The 18,043-nt window shown below is 42.8% G+C and overlaps 1 protein-coding gene across 6 annotated transcripts in view; it reads right to left on the bottom strand.

The window, feature by feature from the left end:
- Nucleotides 1-3,739: 3,739 nt before the first annotated feature.
- Nucleotides 3,740-18,043, bottom strand: part of ERICH3 (glutamate rich 3) — a 97,724-nt gene continuing 83,420 nt past the window's right edge. For all 6 annotated transcript variants that reach the window (XM_070746169.1, XM_070746172.1, XM_070746171.1 and 3 more), the window contains 2 exons: nucleotides 6,628-17,359; nucleotides 3,740-4,207 (listed from right to left, as the gene is read on the bottom strand). In XM_070746169.1, coding sequence (XP_070602270.1) covers nucleotides 6,651-17,359 — 10,709 coding nt within the window. In that variant the 3' untranslated portion in view covers nucleotides 3,740-4,207; nucleotides 6,628-6,650. The remainder of the gene's footprint in view (nucleotides 4,208-6,627; nucleotides 17,360-18,043) is intronic.

Here is an 18,043-nt window from a genome sequence, read left to right on the forward strand (position 1 = left end):
ACACTGGTAAGGTTGTAAATCGAGGACTTAACAGTTCACTTGAACAATGATTGTTCAAGCCACTCCCACCTGGTCACATGGCCAACAAGCCACTCCTACCCAGTCACCTGATCATTAAGCTACACCCACAAAATAAGCCACACCCACAGTGTGGCAGTAAAAAGTTTGGCTGGCCATTACTGGTCATTTCCCTGTGATGTGACGCAAACCAGTAGGGAAGGTAAGTAGAACTCACCCCTGGTTTATACAACTTATTAAAGCCATAAACCAGGTTTTACAAACCCACAATGAGTGGTACGTTACCTTAAGACCAAATCAAGCAATCCAATGTGGTTTAGAATGTGTGACTTATACTATTATAACCACAATTGTCCTGGCAACAATGCCAAAATGGCAAAATGTGTTTTTTGTATCCCAATATCAGTTTGCATTGTGATGTTTCTGTCATTCCCATTACCCATACTTATAATGCTGAAAAATAAGAAAAAATATTTCTAAACAAATAGCATAGTGTTTTCTATAGTCTTAGAGAGAATAATTAAAGTGCTTGAACCAGAAAAGTTGTTAGTGTTGAAAGACCAGCTGCCAATTCATTAAACCTGCAGGGTTCATAACAGCCAATGGGAAAATTATAAGAAAACTATGAGAGAAATACAGACTGCTGAAACAATCTGCCTTTGATAGATTTGGTATTCATTCTTTCTCTTCAGCTTTTCAGTTTAAAATGTAGGGATCGGTCAGAGATCTTTTCTCTCACACATTTTTTTTCTTGTGAGTTTTTGAGCAGATGTAAGTGGTATTTCTGCACAATAACATACAGAATCTAGAATCTATCATATATAAGTACTTTTCAGGGCAGCTATGCTGGTAACCTGTCTATACAATGGCTGGATTCCTAGGAACCTGTTCTGTCTGGGTGCCCCCAGACTTCAAAACCAACTGGAAAAAGCAGCCAGACACGCTGGTAAAAGCAAAAGCACTTTATAGTTTGAAAAATAAACAGAGAAAAACCTGTTCTTCCCAATAGGCAGGCTATGAGACTTCACAGCAGAGTCCTGATGGCCAGACAATACAGCAGACTTCTTGCTGGCACACCCACCACTGTAGAGAATAAGACCCACACCTTTTCCCCCCAAGGTTTCAGTATTCAAAGTCACAAACCAGAATTCTAAGACGCCAAAGATCACAGCCAGGTCCCAGGACTCCCAAAGATAATGCTCCACAAGCCAGGAAGGGTGGGTCTGCCTTTTCAGCCTTTCCAGAGAGCACCACACCCAAACCCAGCTGTTGCCTCTTTAGTGCTGAAAGTACCTGGCTAATTGTCCCCTTCGTTGTGTTGCTCTTCTCTGCCGGAGATCGATGATTGCTTGTGCATTTTCATCTAAGGAATCCAGGCTGCTTGCTGGGGAGAGCTCCCCCGAGGGGGACTCTGGCTGTCCTCCCTCTCCCTCAGCCTGAGATTCCTCCTCCCCGTCTGCCTGAACCTCCTGTTCCTCATCCTCCCCCTCTGAGCAGGAAGCCGGCAGAGGATCAGCCGTTCCCTGAGGGGCCTCAGACGGAACCACAACACCTGTCTATACAATGGCTGGATTCCTAGGAACCATGGGATAAAAGCCTTCACTGCCAGTGCACGTGTACATTTGCACACTTGTGTGCTTCTGCGCATGCGCAGAAGTGTTCTGGGTGAGTGGGTGTTCTGCCGACACTACCGATTCTTAGAACTTGGCCAAACCAGGAGCAACCCACCACTGGATAAAACCCAGGGTACAATGAGACATTTTCAGTCCCCACACCTTCAGTTCAAGCAGGTCACAGTCTGAATCCAAGCACATGACAAAAGACAGTGGAAAGATGTAAAACGTCATATTTATTTATTATTAGAGTTGGAAGGGACCTTGCAGGTCATCTAGTCCAACCCCCGGCTGGTGCAGGAGACCCTACATTACACTGGCCCAAAAATAGTCCAATAGCTTCCAACCGTTGTTCCTTGTTTAGCTTTCTGGTGCTTTGGAAAATAATGTGTTCCTCTCCTCCCTGTGGCAGCCTCTCAAGTATTTGTAGACTGCTATCATGTCTCCCCTGGACCTCCTCTTTGCTACACTATCCATGCCCAATTCCTGCAACCTTTCCTTGTATGTTTTAGTTTCTAGTCCCTTTATCATTCTGGTTGCTCTCTTCTGCACTTTTTCTAGAGTATCAATGTCTCTTTGGTAGTGTGGTGACCAAAACTGAATGCAGTACTCTAGGTGTGATCTAACTAGGGCAGTGATGGCAAACCTTTTTTTTCCTCGGGTGCCGAAAGAGCGTGAGCGCATGCTATCTCACATGTACGAGTGCCCACATCTATAATTTAATACCCGGGTAGGGAAAAAACAGCTTCCCCACAACCCCTGGGGACCATCTGGAGGCCAGGAAACAGCCTGTGGGCCCAGTAGGCTCGTGTTTCACCCTCCTCAGGCTCTAAAGGCTTCTCTGGAGCCTGGGGAGTAAAAACAGCCTCCCCCACCCCCCAGAGGCTCTCTGGAAGCCAAAATGCCTTCCCAGAGCATCTGTGCGAGACAAAAATCAGATGGCCAGCACACACATGCATGTTGGAGCTGACTAGGGCAACAGCTCGCACGCCAGCAGATATGGCTCGCCATAGGTTCGCCATCACTGAACTAGGACATTGTAGAGTGGTATTAGCACTTCCCTCGTCCTGGAGTGTATTCCTCTGTTTATGCAGCTTAAGATTGTGTTGGATTTTTTAGCCACCGCTGCACATTGTTAGCTCGTGTTAAGTTTGTTGTCCACTAAGACTTCAAGATCTCTCTCATATGACTGAATTACCCTTGTTTCTTCCTGTAGCAGCACACAGCCTACAGCAGCAATCTGATTATTAGGTAATAATAAATCCAATAATAAAAAATTATTATTGGTTGCGTAGCAACCATTTGAAGTTCTGATGGACCTACTAGGGTGAGGCTGTCAAGCTAGTGGCCCAAATGGGTCACACACTGCCCGCACCCGCATCCTATTTAGCAAAGGGGGGGAAAATCACAATATGTCACATGATGATGCCGTGACGATGCACATTTGACAGCCCTGTACTAGGGGGTGATTCAAAGTTCTGATGGTCACCTCCCAGTCATGTGATCATATTTTGAAAACTAGGAAACTGGGCTCATTTACAGCTAATTGAAGCATCCTGCAGTTCATGGGACCACATTGCATGCTGGTTTTGTTAAAAACCAGCATTTACTTCTGGTTTTGCAGGGGGAAATGCATAATAGAGAACCATAGGCTTGGTTAATGACTATAGGGTTCACTTAATGTCTGCTGCAAAAAGGGTCGTAAAATCAGGTCAGTCACATAACTGACCTGATTTACGACCTGTGTTGGTCTTTACAAATGATGCAGCTCCCTTTTTACTTTGGTATCAATCAATCTGGCTCTATCGTCTACATCAGGGGTCTCCAACTTTGGCCACTTGAAGACTTGTGGAGTTCAATTCCCAGAGTTCCTCAGCCAGCTTTGCAATTTTGGGATTTGAAGTCCACAAGTCTTGGTTGGAGACCCCTAATCTATATTATGTATGTTGGTTGAAGACCAATGATGATCTTTTGAAAAGCTTAACAGGAGTCACTCTGCTTGACTTTTTGGAGCATGTGAGTGGACCACTTCTCTTGCTAAAATTAAAAAGAAGACATAAAATACAAAGGGAAGAAGCCAGGCAATAAAATACATACAAATGTTCCAATATGTTTGCAGGTGTTTTATTGTTCTACATAAAGACTTCAAGTGACTCTTACTGTGCAGCAGAATTAGCTGGTTGATTCTGGGAAAATTCCCATTACATAATATTTCTGTTTTGTTTTTAAAAGAAATGTGCGGCAGCTGTTATACAGGCCTCATCATTATTATTTTCAGAATTATAAAGGAATGCTATTAAGAAATAGGCTAGATAGAATTTCATTTGTCTGGAGCAGTCCTAGTGCATAGTGGCAGATGTGTATGAAGGAATCAAAGAGGGCATTTGCCCAGGTGACACCAATGTAGAATGATTTCCTTGAAAAAAAGTTACTAAATGATCATGGTAATCAGAACAACAATGCAAAAATGGATGGCAAGCATCAAAAGAATATAAGAAGATGCTTGAATAAGTCTGTGTTTCCACCAAGTCTTGAGGCAGCAATGATGAGGTGGGAAGTTCCAACCCCAAAGTATTCTGGGAAAACAAACAAATACAATATTAGTTTACAACAGGAGTGTCAAACTCACGTCCTCACAGAAGCTTTGCTACATCGGGCATGGCCAGCGCATGAAGCATCCGGCCTGCGGGCTGCACATTCGACAGCCTTGGTTTACAGGCAGTGAAGGGCTACCAAAATTTTTACTATCACACTGTGGGCATGGTTTATGCAGGATGTCCTGCATTTTCTTTCAACATCTTTCAGCTCAAATTGGGTGCTCTGCGGTGGAGCTCCATTTTCGCTACCCCACTGTATATCTGTCCCGTCCCCCCTCCCGGTCCGGGCAGCAGCAGTGTATCTCAACCTTGGCAACTTTAAGCTGTGTGGACTTCAACTCCCAGAATTCTTCAGCAATGCTGGCTGAGGAATTCTGGGAGTTGAAGTCCACACAGTTTAAAGTTGCCATGATTGAGAAAGACTCATACAGGAGATAATTGTTTTGGAAATTTAAGGGACAAGTACAGTTCCAGCAATTTTAAAAATAGTGGATTCTTAAGCCAGCAAAAATGAGGATTTATTTTTAATTGAGTCCATTAAAGATGGCCATATTCTTTCTCAACTTTAGTGGAGGACAGGGCTGTTTTTAAATCTAAGATCAGTTCACATGCAAACAATAATTAGCATTCCATTTACCATTCAATATTTAGTTTCTGATTTGCATATCTTGTGATTCAGAATTTGAAGTTAGGGAACTAGCTGACAGCAATCCCAACTAACATCTAAGTTTAAATCAGAGTCCAAGGCAAATACTTCCTCAAAGTTCCTATTTATTCTCAGAGCCATCTTGGGCACATCTCGGGGGAAATCCGGATCTGATTTTCCAGGATTTTTACTTCCAGGTTACAGTTCATTCTCCTGTCCCACACCGACAAGTTCGTCACATGGACCACTAATCTTCTGCCACCAGGTCCATGCTGACAAAAGATGACCTTGAAACTCTAAAAGGAATTTATTTTGTCTGCCTCTCTCCTCATGCAACCACCCCTCCCCTCTTCCCATAGCAAGAAACATTCCACAAGAAACATAGCATAATGTGGCAGCCCAAAACCTCCAAGCATTCTGGCTTTGGCCTGACACTAGCATTTTTAGAAGCAAAATACCCAAGACTTTCTTTTCTACTTTTATATTAGGAAGGAGAGATCTATGCTAATGATGTAACATTGCAGTGGCTTCCTTGGCTTTCAGTTGTTTCATATGCAGGTAGATGCTCACTTTTTCCAAGATACAATAAGAAGTAGCAAGTGGCCTTTATTAACAACGGGGCAAGCAAAAAGTGTAGTTCTTGTCTCAGTTTCAAATTAAAGGTATATGGGTGAGATTACAACTAGAAAATACTATGGCGTGGTAGGTCACTTCGGTATCCCATTAACTGGACTGCTTTGGAAGAATGGAGATGTGATCATAGACCAGACTGGTGATGCAGAAAGACAAAGTTTCTACATCTGGAGCACACCAGGTTGAAGAAAATACTTATGAGTTCAATTTTAAGTTGAGGGTTTAGAAAAAGAGTTAATGGGGCCAGAAGGACATATTAAAGTGCCCTATTGATCAGCAGACCAAACTGCCAGTTTCAGGGAAATTGCATATAAGTGGCTGAGAATGACAAGGAAATAGCTCGGGACAACTTTAGCATTTGGGAAAATATATCTTTCTCTCCCTTGCTCTTTTCACCAGATGGGAATGATTTAAGCAAGATTTGAATATGAAACTGAGGAGGAGGAAGAGGAAACCCAAGGTCTATCAGCTAGTATTGTCTATTTACAGAAAAAGAAATGCTTTCCTCTTGGAGACTGAAGTAATGTAATGCTTTTCGAAATGCTTACACTATATGTTGAGCTTTATTTTCAAATAAGCTCAAATAGTACAAAACTAGGTAGATCATCATTCTGCATCAAACATCCTTTGTGATATTGCTGTCACTTAATGCCACTACATCCATTACCACTGCTGTTTTGTAATCTGATATGCAGTACAGTATATTAGAACTAGGGGTGGGCTACTAGCTGGGACGCGGCTCTGGAGGTCCTGTGAGTTCGAATGGAATTATGGTTCTGCACCCATGCAGGTAGCAAAATAATGCACGTAGGAGCAGGTGTGCCCATGTTCTGGTGAGGTTTTTTGCTTCTGAGCATGTGCGGAAGCAAAAAACCTCACCGGAACACGGGCACACCTGCGCCTCTGTGCATGATTTCGCTACTTGCACGGGCGCAGAACCATAACTCCATTTGAATTCACAGGACCTCCAGAGCCACGGAGGTGAGCCCAATTAGGTGTTCCGGCTAGTAGTCCACCACTGATAGAACCCTCAAACTCCCAGACCTCTAGCAGAAGACCTGAAGTTGAAAAAGACATACACTACTCATAGAAAGTGAGAAGGGAATTTATATATGCTCACCTTCAGTGTAGGTGTCTGTCTTCTCAGTCAGATCCAGAAGGATCTTGGTGACTCCCTCTTTCATACTCCTGGGTGGTCCAAAGAATGGTTTTTGTCATTGTGATCGTTTCATCTATAATCTCATCCAATCCCATTTCGCCATTTCCATCTTTTTCATCTGATGGGGTTTCTTCTGAAGGCTCCCCTGTTTCTTCTTCCGAAGGTTCTCCTGTTCCTACTTCCGAAGGTTCTCCTGTGCATTCTTCTGAAGGCTCTCCTGTTCCTTCTTCCGAAACCTCTCCTGTTCCTTCTTCCGAAACCTCTCCTATTCCTTCTTCCGAAGCCTCTGCTATTCCTTCGTCCGAAGCCTCTCCTATTCCTTCTTCCGAAGCCTCTCCTGTTCTTTCTTCTGAAGCCTCTGCTATTCCTTCATCCGAAGCCTCTCCTATTCCTTCTTCCGAAGCCTCTCCTGTTCTTTCTTCTGAAGCCTCTCCTATTCCTTCTTCCGAAGCCTCTCCTATTCCTTCTTCCGAAGCCTCTCCTGTTCCTTCTTCTGAAGGCTCCCCAATTCCTTCTCCCTCACTGTTACAGCTCCCAGTAGTCTCCCTTTCTGCTTCTACTACAACGGCAAAAAAATCTTCACTTGTGGTGCCTTCTGGAGTTGATTCTCCTTCTGCTGGTCTTTCCATGAGAGGTTCTTCTTTATCTTCTTCTTTTTCATTGATCTGTGATACTTCTGTTATCAGCTGCTGTATTCCTATTAAGAGAACTTCTTCTACAAGTGTTATCATTCCTTCTCTCATCTCGTCTCCTGTGTCTGATTCATCCTGTTCCTTCTCTTCTTCAGGAGCTATTACTTCCTCTTGTACTTCCATGTAAAGAAATGTTTCCCTTGTTTCAGCCTCGTCACATACTCCAGTCTGGAGACCAGATTCTTTTTTCATTTCCTGCTTTTTCACATCTCCTCCAACAAATGCTTCTTTTTGTGGGGCTGATTCAGAAGTATGTTTTATTTCTGCTATAAGTTCTTCTCTCCTGGTCACCTGCCCTTGCTCTCCAAAGGTGGTTTCATTGAGAGATCCTATGACAACAGAAAACACTTCTCCCTCTTCTATTTCTGCTTCCTGGCGTTTTGGTACAAGTTTAACTCCTGCCTCTTCTTCAAATGCTACCTCAGTCTCTTTTGCCTTCAGTTCCAAGCCTACCTTGCCTTCTGCCTTCTTTCTAAGTGTCCCCTCAGCTTCTGCTTCTTCTGCTTCTAAGTCCTTTCCAGTTATCATTTCAGACTCTGCTTCTATAGTTTCTCCTTTCCTCTTAAGTGTCATCTCGGCTTCTGCTTCTTCAGCACCTAAGTCCCCTTTAGGTACCATCTTAGCTTTGGCCAGTCCAGTTTCTGCCTCCCTTTGGAGTGTCCCCTCAGATTCTGCCTCTTTGACTTCTAATTCCTCTTTAGGTATCACACCAGCCTCTTCCTCTATAATTACTGCCTTTTGTTTAAGTGCTTCCTCTATTGTCTTTTCTTTAAATGTCAACTCAGCTTCTGCTTCTTCAACTTCTAATTCCCTTTTAGATATCACCTCAGCCTCAGCCTCTCCAGTTTCTGGCTTCCATTTCAAGGCAACCTCACCTTCTGTCCCCTTTTTAAGTATCCCCTCAAGTTCAGCCACTTTGACTAATTCCCTTTCAGCTATCTTATCAGATTCTGCCTCTATAGTTTCTTCTTCTCTCTTAACTGTTACCTCAGCTTCTGCTTTTCCAACATCTAACCTCCTGTCAGTAACCACCTTATCTGGTTGTCCAATTTCTGCCTCTTTTTTAAGTGTCATGCCAGCTTCTGCTTCTTCAGCATGTAACTCCTCTTTAGGTGCCACTTTAGCTTTCACCTGTCTAGTTTCTGCTATCCATGCAACTGTCAACTCAGTTTCTGCTGCTTCGGTATCTAACTCCCCTTTAGGTCCCACCTTAGCTTTAACCTGTCCAGTCTCTGATTTCCATGCAATTGTCACCTCAGCTTCTCCTTCTTCAGCATGTAATTCCCCTCTAGGAACCACTCTAGCTTTAATCAATCCAGTTTCTGCTTGTCTTTCAAGTGTCATCTCAGCTTCTGCTTCCTCAGCGTATAACTCCCCTTCAGGTATGATCTTAGCTTTGATGCGTCCAGTTTCTGCTTCCCTTTCAAAGGTCATCTCACCTTCTGCTTCTACATCATATAAGTCTGCCATAAGTCCCTCCTTAAATTTGACATGCCCAGGTTCTGCCTCTTTTCCAAATGTCACCCCAGCTGCTTCTTCTTCAGCAGCATATAACTCCTCCCTAGGTACCACTCTAGCCTTAATCAGTCCAGTTTCTGCTTGTCTTTCAAGTGTCACCTCAGCTTCTGCTTCCGCAGCATATAACTCCCCTTCGGGCACAAACTTAGCTTTGATGCGTCCAGTTTCTGCTTCCCTTTCAAAGGTCACCTCACCTTCTGCTTCTACATCATATAACCCTGCTTTAAATGCTTCCTTAAATTTGATATGCCCAGGTTCTGCCTCTTCTCCAAATGGCACCTCAGCTTCTGCTTCTTCAGCATATAACTCCACTTCAGGCACCACCTTAACTTTGACACGTCCAGTTTCTGCTTCGCCTTCAGCTGACAACTCAGCTTCTGCTTCCCCAGGATATAACTCCCCTTTAGGTCCCACCTTAGCTTTGATACGTCTAGGTTCTGCCTCTTTTGCAAATGCCACCTCAGCTTCTGCTTCTTCAGCATATAAGTCCACTTCAGGGCCTGCTTTGACACGTCCAGTTTCTGCTTCTCTTTCAAGTCCCATCTCCGCTTCTTCTTCTTCAGGATATAACAACCCTTTAGGTCTCATCTTAGGTTTGACACGTCCAATTTCTGCTTCTCTTTGAAGTCTCATCTCAGCTTCTTCTTCTCCTTCAGGATATAACTCCCCTTTAGGTCTCAGCTTAGGTTTGACACGTCCAATTTCTGCTTCTCTTTCAAGTCCCATCTCCGCTTCTTCTTCTTCTTCTTCAGGATATAACAACCCTTTAGGTCTCATCTTAGGTTTGACACGTCCAATTTCTGCTTCTCTTTGAAGTCTCATCTCAGCTTCTTCTTCTCCTTCAGGATATAACTCCCCTTTAGGTCTCAGCTTAGGTTTGACACGTCCAATTTCTGCTTCTCTTTCAAGTCCCATCTCCGCTTCTTCTTCTTCTTCTTCAGGATATAACAACCCTTTAGGTCTCAGCTTAGGTTTGACACGTCCAATTTCTGCTTCTCTTTCAAGTCCCATCTCCGCTTCTTCTTCTTCTTCTTCTTCAGGATATAACAACCCTTTAGGTCTCATCTTAGGTTTGACACGTCCAATTTCTGCTTCCCTTTCAAGTCTCATCTCAGCTTCTTCTTCTCCTTCAGGATATAACTCCCCTTTTGGTCTCATCTTAGGTTTGACACGTCCAATTTCTGCTTCTCTTTCAAGTCTCATCTCAGCTTCTTCTTCTCCTTCAGGATATAACTCCCCTTTAGGTCTCATCTTAGGTTTGACACGTCCAGTTTCTGCTTCTCTTTCAAGTCTCATCTCAGCTTCTTCTTCTCCTTCAGGATATAACTTCCCTTTAGGTCTCATCTTAGGTGTGACACGTCCAGTTTCTGCTTCTCTTTCAAGTCTCATCTCAGCTTCTTCTTCTCCTTCAGGATATAACTCCACTTTAGGTATCCTCTTAGGTTTGACACGTCCAATTTCTGCTTCTCTTTCAAGTCTCATCTCAGCTTCTTCTTCTTCTTCAGGATATAACTCCCCTTTTGGTCTCATCTTAGGTTTGACACGTCCAATTTCTGCTTCTCTTTCAAGTCCCATCTCCGCTTCTTCTTCTTCAGGATATAACAACCCTTTAGGTCTCATCTTAGGTTTGACACGTCCAATTTCTGCTTCTCTTTCAAGTCTCATCTCAGCTTCTTCTTCTCCTTCAGGATATAACTCCCCTTTTGGTCTCATCTTAGGTTTGACACGTCCAATTTCTGCTTCTCTTTCAAGTCTCATCTCAGCTTCTTCTTCTCCTTCAGGATATAACTCCCCTTTAGGTCTCATCTTAGGTTTGACACGTCCAGTTTCTGCTTCTCTTTCAAGTCTCATCTCAGCTTCTTCTCCTTCAGGATATAACAACCCTTTAGGTCTCATCTTAGGTTTGACACGTTCAATTTCTGCTTCTCTTTCAAGTCTCATCTCAGCTTCTTCTTCTCCTTCAGGATATAACTCCCCTTTTGGTCTCATCTTAGGTTTGACACGTCCAGTTTCTGCTTCTCTTTCAAGTCTCATCTCAGCTTCTTCTTCTCCTTCAGGATATAACTCCCCTTTAGGTCTCATCTTAGGTTTGACACGTCCAGTTTCTGCTTCTCTTTCAAGTCTCTTCTCAGCTTCTTCTTCTCCTTCAGGATATAACAACCCTTTAGGTCCCATCTTAGGTTTGACACGTCCAATTTCAGCTACTCTTTCAAGTCCCATCTCCGCTTCTTCTTCTTCTTCTTCAGGATATAACTCCCCTTTACGTCTCATCTTAGGTTTGACACGTCCAGTTTCTGCTTCTCTTTCAAGTCTCATCTCAGCTTCTTCTTCTCCTTCAGGATATAACAACCCTTTAGGTCTCATCTTAGGTTTGACACGTCCAATTTCAGCTTCTCTTTCAAGTCCCATCTCTGCTTCTTCTTCTTCTTCTTCTTCAGGATATAACTCCCCTTTTGGTCTCATCTTAGGTTGCACACGTCCAGGTTCTGCTTCTCTTTCAAGTCTCATCTCAGCTTCTTCTTTTCCTTCAGGATATAACTCCCCTTTAGGTCTCATCTTAGGTTTGACACGTCCAGTTTCTGCTTCTCTTTCAAGTCTCATCTCAGCTTCTTCTTCTCCTTCAGGATATAACTCCCCTTTTGGTCTCATCTTAGGTTTGACACGTCCAGTTTCTGCTTCTCTTTCAAGTCGCATCTCAGCTTCTTCTTCTTCTTCAGGATATAACTCCCCTTTAGGTCTCATCTTAGGTTTGACACGTCCAGTTTCTGCTTCTCTTTCAAGTCGCATCTCAGCATCTTCTTCTTCTTCTTCAGGATATAACTCCCCTTTAGGTCTCATCTTAGGTTTGACACGTCCAATTTCTGCTTCTCTTTCAAGTCTCATCTCAGCTTCTTCTTCTTCTTCAGGATATAACTCCCATTTAGGTCTCATCTTAGGTTTGACACGTCCAGTTTCTGCTTCTCTATCAAGTCTCATCTCAGCTTCTCCTTCTTCTTCTTCTTCTTCTTCAGGATATACCTCCCCTTTAGGTCTCATCTTAGGTTTGACACGTCCAGTTTCTGCTTCTCTTTCAGGTCTCATCTCAGCTTCTTCTTCAGGATATATTTCCCCTTTGGGTCTCATCTTAGGTTTTACACGTCCAGGTCCTGCTTCTTTTTCAAGTCTCATCTCAGCTTCTTCTTCTTCTTCAGGATATAACTCCCCTTTGGGTCTCATCTTAGGTTTTACACGTCCAGGTCCTGCTTCTCTTTCAAGTCTCATCTCAGCTTCTTCTTCTTCTTCGGGATATAACTCCCCTTTTGGTCTCATCTTAGGTGTGACACGTCCAGTTTCTGCTTCTCTTTCAAGTCTCATCTCAGCTTCTTCTTCTCCTTCAGGATATAACAACCCTTTAGGTTTCATTTTAGGTTTGACACGTCCAGTTTCTGCTTCTCTTTCAAGTCTCATCTCAGCTTCTTCTTCAGGATATAACTCCCCTTTAGGTCTCATCTTAGGTTTGACACGTCCAGTTTCTGCTTCTCTTTCAAGTCTCATCTCATCTTCTTCTTCAGGATATAACTCCCCTTTAGGTCTCATCTTAGGTTTGACACGTCCAGTTTCTGCTTCCCTTTCAAGTCTCATCTCAGCTTCTTCTTCTTCTTCAGGATATAACTTCCCTTTGGGTTTCATCTTAGGTTTGACACGTCCAGTTTCTGCTTCTCTTTCAAGTCTCATCTCAGCTTCTTCTTCTTCTTTAGGATATAACTTCCCTTTAGGTCTCATCTTAGGTGTGACACGTCCAGTTTCTGCTTCTCTTTCAAGTCTCATCTCAGCTTCTTCTTCTTCTTCTTCTTCTTCTTCTTCTTCAGGATATAACTTCCCTTTGGGTTTCATCTTAGCTTTGACACGTTCAGTTTTTGCTTCTCTTTCAAGTCTCATCTCAGCTTCTTCTTCTTCTTTAGGATATAACTTCCCTTTAGGTCTCATCTTAGGTGTGACACGTCCAGTTTCTGCTTCTCTTTCAAGTCTCATCTCAGCTTCTTCTTCTTCTTCTTCTTCTTCTTCAGGATATAACTCCCCTTTCGGTCTCATCTTAGGTTTGACACGTCCAATTCCTGCTTCTCTTTCAAGTCTCATCTCAGCTTCTTCTTCTCCTTTAGGATATAACTCCCCTTTCGGTCTCATCTTAGGTTTGACACGTCCAGTTTCTGCTTCTCTTTCAAGTCTCATCTCAGTTTCATCTTCAGGATATAACTCCCCTTTAGGTCTCATCCTAGGTTTGAGACGTCCAGTTTCTGCTTCTCTTTCAAGTCTCATCTCAGCTTCTTCTTCTCCTTCAGGATATAACTCCCCTTTAGGTCTCATCTTAGGTTTGACACGTCCAGTTTCTGCTTCTCTTTCAAGTCTCATCTCAGCTTCTTCTTCTCCTTCAGGATATAACTCCCCTTTAGGTCTCATCTTAGGTTTGATACGTCCAGTTTCTGCTTCTCTTTCAAGTCTCATCTCAGCTTCTTCTTCTCCTTCAGGATATAACTCCCCTTTAGGTCTCATCTTAGGTTTGACACGTCCAGTTTCTGCTTCCCTTTCAAGTCTCATCTCAGCTTCATCTTCAGGATATAACTCCCCTTTAGGTCTCATCTTAGGTTTGAGACGTCCAGTTTCTGCTTCTCTTTCAAGTCTCATCTCAGCTTCTTCTTCTCCTTCAGGATATAACTCCCCTTTAGGTCTCAGCTTAGGTTTGACACGTCCAGTTATTGCTTCTCTTTCAAGTCTCATCTCAGCTTCTTCTTCTCCTTCAGGATATAACTCCCCTTTACGTCTCATCTTAGGTTTGACACGTCCAGTTTCTGCTTCCCTTTCAAGTCTCATCTCAGCTTCATCTTCAGGATATAACTCCCCTTTAGGTCTCATCTTAGGTTTGAGACGTCCAGTTTCTGCTTCTCTTTCAAGTCTCATCTCAGCTTCTTCTTCTCCTTCAGGATATAACTCCCCTTTAGGTCTCAGCTTAGGTTTGACACGTCCAGTTTCTGCTTCTTTTTCAAGTCTCATCTCAGCTTCTTCTTCTCCTTCAGGATATAACTCCCCTTTACGTCTCATCTTAGGTTTGACACGTCCAGTTTCTGCTTCCCTTTCAAGTCTCATCTCAGCTTCTTCTTCTCCTTCAGGATATAACTCCCCTTTAGGTCTCATCTTAGGTTTGACACGTCCAGTTTCTGCTTCTCTTTCAAGTCTCATCTCAGCTTCATCTTCAGGATATAACAACCCTTTAGGTCTCATCTTAGGTTTGACACGTCCAGTTTCTGCTTCTCTTTCAAGTCTCATCTCAGCTTCTTCTTCTCCTTCAGGATATAACTCCCCTTTAGGTCTCATCTTAGGTTTGACACGTCCACTTTCTGCTTCTCTGTCAAGTCTCATCTCAGCTTCATCTTCAGGATATAACTCCCCTTTAGGTCTCATCTTAGGTTTGACACGTCCTGTTTCTGCTTCTCTTTCAAGTCTCATCTCAGCTTCATCTTCAGGATATAACTCCCCTTTAGGTCTCATCTTAGGTTTGACACGTCCAGTTTCTGCTTCTCTTTCAAGTCTCATCTCAGCTTCTTCTTCTTCTTCAGGATATAACTCCCCTTTAGGTCTCATCTTAGGTTTGACACGTCCAGTTTCTGCTTCTCTTTCAAGTCTCATCTCAACTTCTTCTTCTTCTTCAGGATATAACTCCCCTTTAGGTCTCATCTTAGGTTTGACACGTCCAGTTTCTGCTTCTCTTTCAAGTCTCATCTCAGCTTCTTCTTCTCCTTCAGGATATAACTCCCCTTTAGGTCTCATCTTAGGTTTGACACGTCCAGTTTCTGCTTCTCTTTCAAGTCTCTTCTCAGCTTCTTCTTCTCCTTTAGAATATAACTCCCCTTTAGGTCCCACCTTAGCTTTGACACGCCTAGGTTCTGCCTCTTTTTCAAATGCCACTTCAGCTTCTGCTTCTTCAGGATATAATCCACCTTTAGGTTCCATCTTTGGTTTGACGCGTCCAGTATCTGCTTCTCTTTTAAGTGTCCTCTCAGCTTCTGCTTCTTCCGGATATGATCCTCTTTTAGGTCTCACCTTAGCTTTGACACGTCCAGTTTCTACCTCTCTTTCAATTGTTATTTCAGCTTCTGCTTCTTCCGGATATAATCCTCCCTTAGGTCTCACCTTAGCTTTGACACGTCCAGTTTCAACCTCTCTTTCAAGTGCTATTTCAGCTTCTGCTTCTTCAGCATACAACTCCCCTTTAGGTCTCACTTTAGCTTTGACACGTCCAATTTCTGCCTCTCTTTCAAGTGTCATCTCAGCTTCTACTTCTTCAGGATATAACTCCCCTTTAGGTTCCAACTTAGCTTTCACACGTCTAATTTCTGCTTCTCTTTCAAATGTCACTTCAGGTCTTGCTTCTTTGGGATATAATTCCCCTTTAGGCCCCACCTTAGCTTTGACACGTTCAACTTCTGCCTCCGTTTCAAATATCATCTCAGCTTCTTTTGCTTCAGGATATAACTCCCCTTTAGGCCCCACCTTAGCTTTGATGCGTGCAGTTTCTGCCTCTCTTTCAAGTGTCACCTCAGCTTCTGCTGCTTCAGGATATAATTCCCCTTTAGGCCCCACCTTACCTTTGACACGTCCAGGCTCTTTCTCTCTTTTAAGTGTTATCTCAGCTTCTGCTTCTTCCGGATATAACTCCCCTTTAAATCCTACCTTACCTTTGACACGTCCAATTTCTCCCTCCCCTTTAAGTGTTATGTCCGCCTTTGCTTCTTCAGCATCTAACCTCCCTATGGGTAGCAATGTAGGTTTGGTATGTCTCCTTTCTATTTCCCCTTTAAGTGTCATGTCAGCTTCTGCCCCTGTGACTTCTAACCCCCACTCAGGTCCCACATCGACTTTAGCCTTTCCAGTTTCTGCCTTCTTTTTAAGTGCCATGTCTCCTTCTGCTTCCCATGGATATTCCATTTTCTTTCCTACCTCTCCTTTTCCTACTTTCCCTTTAGTTTTTGCTTGGGTCTCATCTATTTCTGCCCCCTCTTTAAGTGCCATCTCAGGCCCTCCCTTTTCGATTTCTGTCTTTCTTTTGAGTGCTTTCTGTTCTTCTTCTATCATTTTCTGTCTTGGAGACAATCTTTTTATTTCTCCTTCTGCCTCTTCAACCCCTATTTTCCCCTTTGCCTTTTCCTTCTCTGCTAATTCTTTCATCAGTACTGCCATAGATTCTAAGCCGGGTTCAATATAAAGCCCTTCTTTCTCCAAGTCCAATTTCTCTTCTAGAGCTGCCATTTTGGACTTTAGCCTCTCTTCTCTTCCTCTTTCTTCAGCTCCTCTTTCTACAGGTTCTCCTTGGGCGGTTTGCTCAATTGTCAAACTATCTCTTGCTCTTGCTTTTCTGTCTTTCTCTCTTTCAGAATATGGTTTGCCTGCTAACTTATCTTCCTCCCCCATTTCAATTTCATGGTCGAGGAAGGCCTCCCCCACCAAAGGTTTTATTTTCTTGAAGGTTAAATCTTCTGTAGATATGGCTTTCATTCCAGTCACATCTGGATATTCTTGGTATAAATCTTCACCCCATCTGGATGAAATGTCTTGGACTGTTTCTTCAATCTCAGATGGAACCTCTCTTCCACGAATGAGTGCCTTTTCTACAGCCGCAGTTTTTTCATAGGGAACATCTTCCATTTTTAATTGTGGTGCTTTAAGATCTCCTTCCATGGGGGAAATTGGCCTCAATCCATATTTTCCCTCTTCATCCTTTCTTTCCTTTTCAATTATGTCAGCTTTTTTCTTGGCCTCTGCTTTATCTTTTTTTTCTTTAGGTTCAGCTTCTCCCACCTTTTCTGGTTCTTGTCCCATACTGATCTTTTCTGCAAATGTTGCCTCCCAATCTTTAGCTGTCTCATATTCTCCTTTCATCTTTTCTTTTGCTTCAAGCATGTCTCTATCCAATGCCTTAATTTTTTCTAATTCTCTTGTCTTTAAAGCTTTTGGCGCCTCAGCCATTTTTGCACCTTCTTCTCCTTCAGGGAGCTGCCATTGTATATGTTCTTCTCTTTTTGCTGCTCTTGATTTCTCACTAATTTGGTCTTCAGCTTCTTCCTCTTCTGATCTAAATCCCTCCCCTCTGTCAGCAGCTTTACGTTTTATTGCCATTTCTTCTGCTTTTGCCATGCTCTCAATTTTCCCATCCTTGGGGGTTATTTCTTTTTCTAAACTAGTCAGTCCTGATTCTATGGGTTCTCTCCCCAATTCTCTTTTTCCTGCCACAAGTTCGGGTTTTAGTGACTGGTCTCCTTTAAGACTTGGTCTTTGTGGGGCTAGCAGTTCTTTTGTTAGCTTTGCTTCTTTGGGGCCTTTGCCAATTATTAGCTTCTCTTCCTCAAGTATTCCTTCCTTGCCCATCATCTCTCTCTCTTTTTTCAATTGCTCTGCAGTCTTTTGTGATTCAGTCCTGCTTGATCGTTTTGCCAAGGAAACTCCATCTGGCACTAATAAAATAAGCACAGTATGAGTTGTAATTGTGACAATTTTATCAGTGTGGCATTTTTTAAAAAAAATACATTGAGATGTGTTTCACCTGCCCTTGTTGGCCCATCAATTTTGAAGGGATAGCCATCGGTGGCTTTGCTTCTTGGATCAACCTGAGAGCAGTTACAATATAATAGTAAACTGGACAAGTTAATTTTTGGCCTCACACTATTCTACATTAGTTGAGACATAACAGTGTTCTGGAGACTTGCTCTTGTATGGTTCGTTATTAGTCTACAACTGCCTGATATTCCTCTTACACTACTAATTTTGCTGCTTCCTTTACACAAAACATTTTCAGCAAAGCCTTGCTTTTCCTTTGCAAAAGGATAAATAAATTAGAAGTTCTCCAGAGAAGAAAAATTCCATAAAAAGAAAACAGCTCCAGAAAATTAATACTATAGAAATATAAAGATTTTGTCCCCAACTATCTTGTGGAAGGTTATCTCTTTTCTCTTGCAGATAAACAGCCGATCCTAGTTTTGAATGGGAGCATTATGAATGACCCAAGAGAATCATGTATCTTTGGAGAACATGACCACAATTCTTGGTAGGAGCGATTGAAGGGTCAGGTCTTTTATCATCTTTTCCCTTCAATTTTTTAAAAAAACACCTGGATTTTAATTGTATTTTTAAAGCTTTTA

This window comes from Erythrolamprus reginae, chromosome 3, assembly GCF_031021105.1.
Source record: "Erythrolamprus reginae isolate rEryReg1 chromosome 3, rEryReg1.hap1, whole genome shotgun sequence".
In the NCBI taxonomy this organism is placed as follows: Eukaryota; Metazoa; Chordata; class Lepidosauria; order Squamata; family Dipsadidae; genus Erythrolamprus; species Erythrolamprus reginae.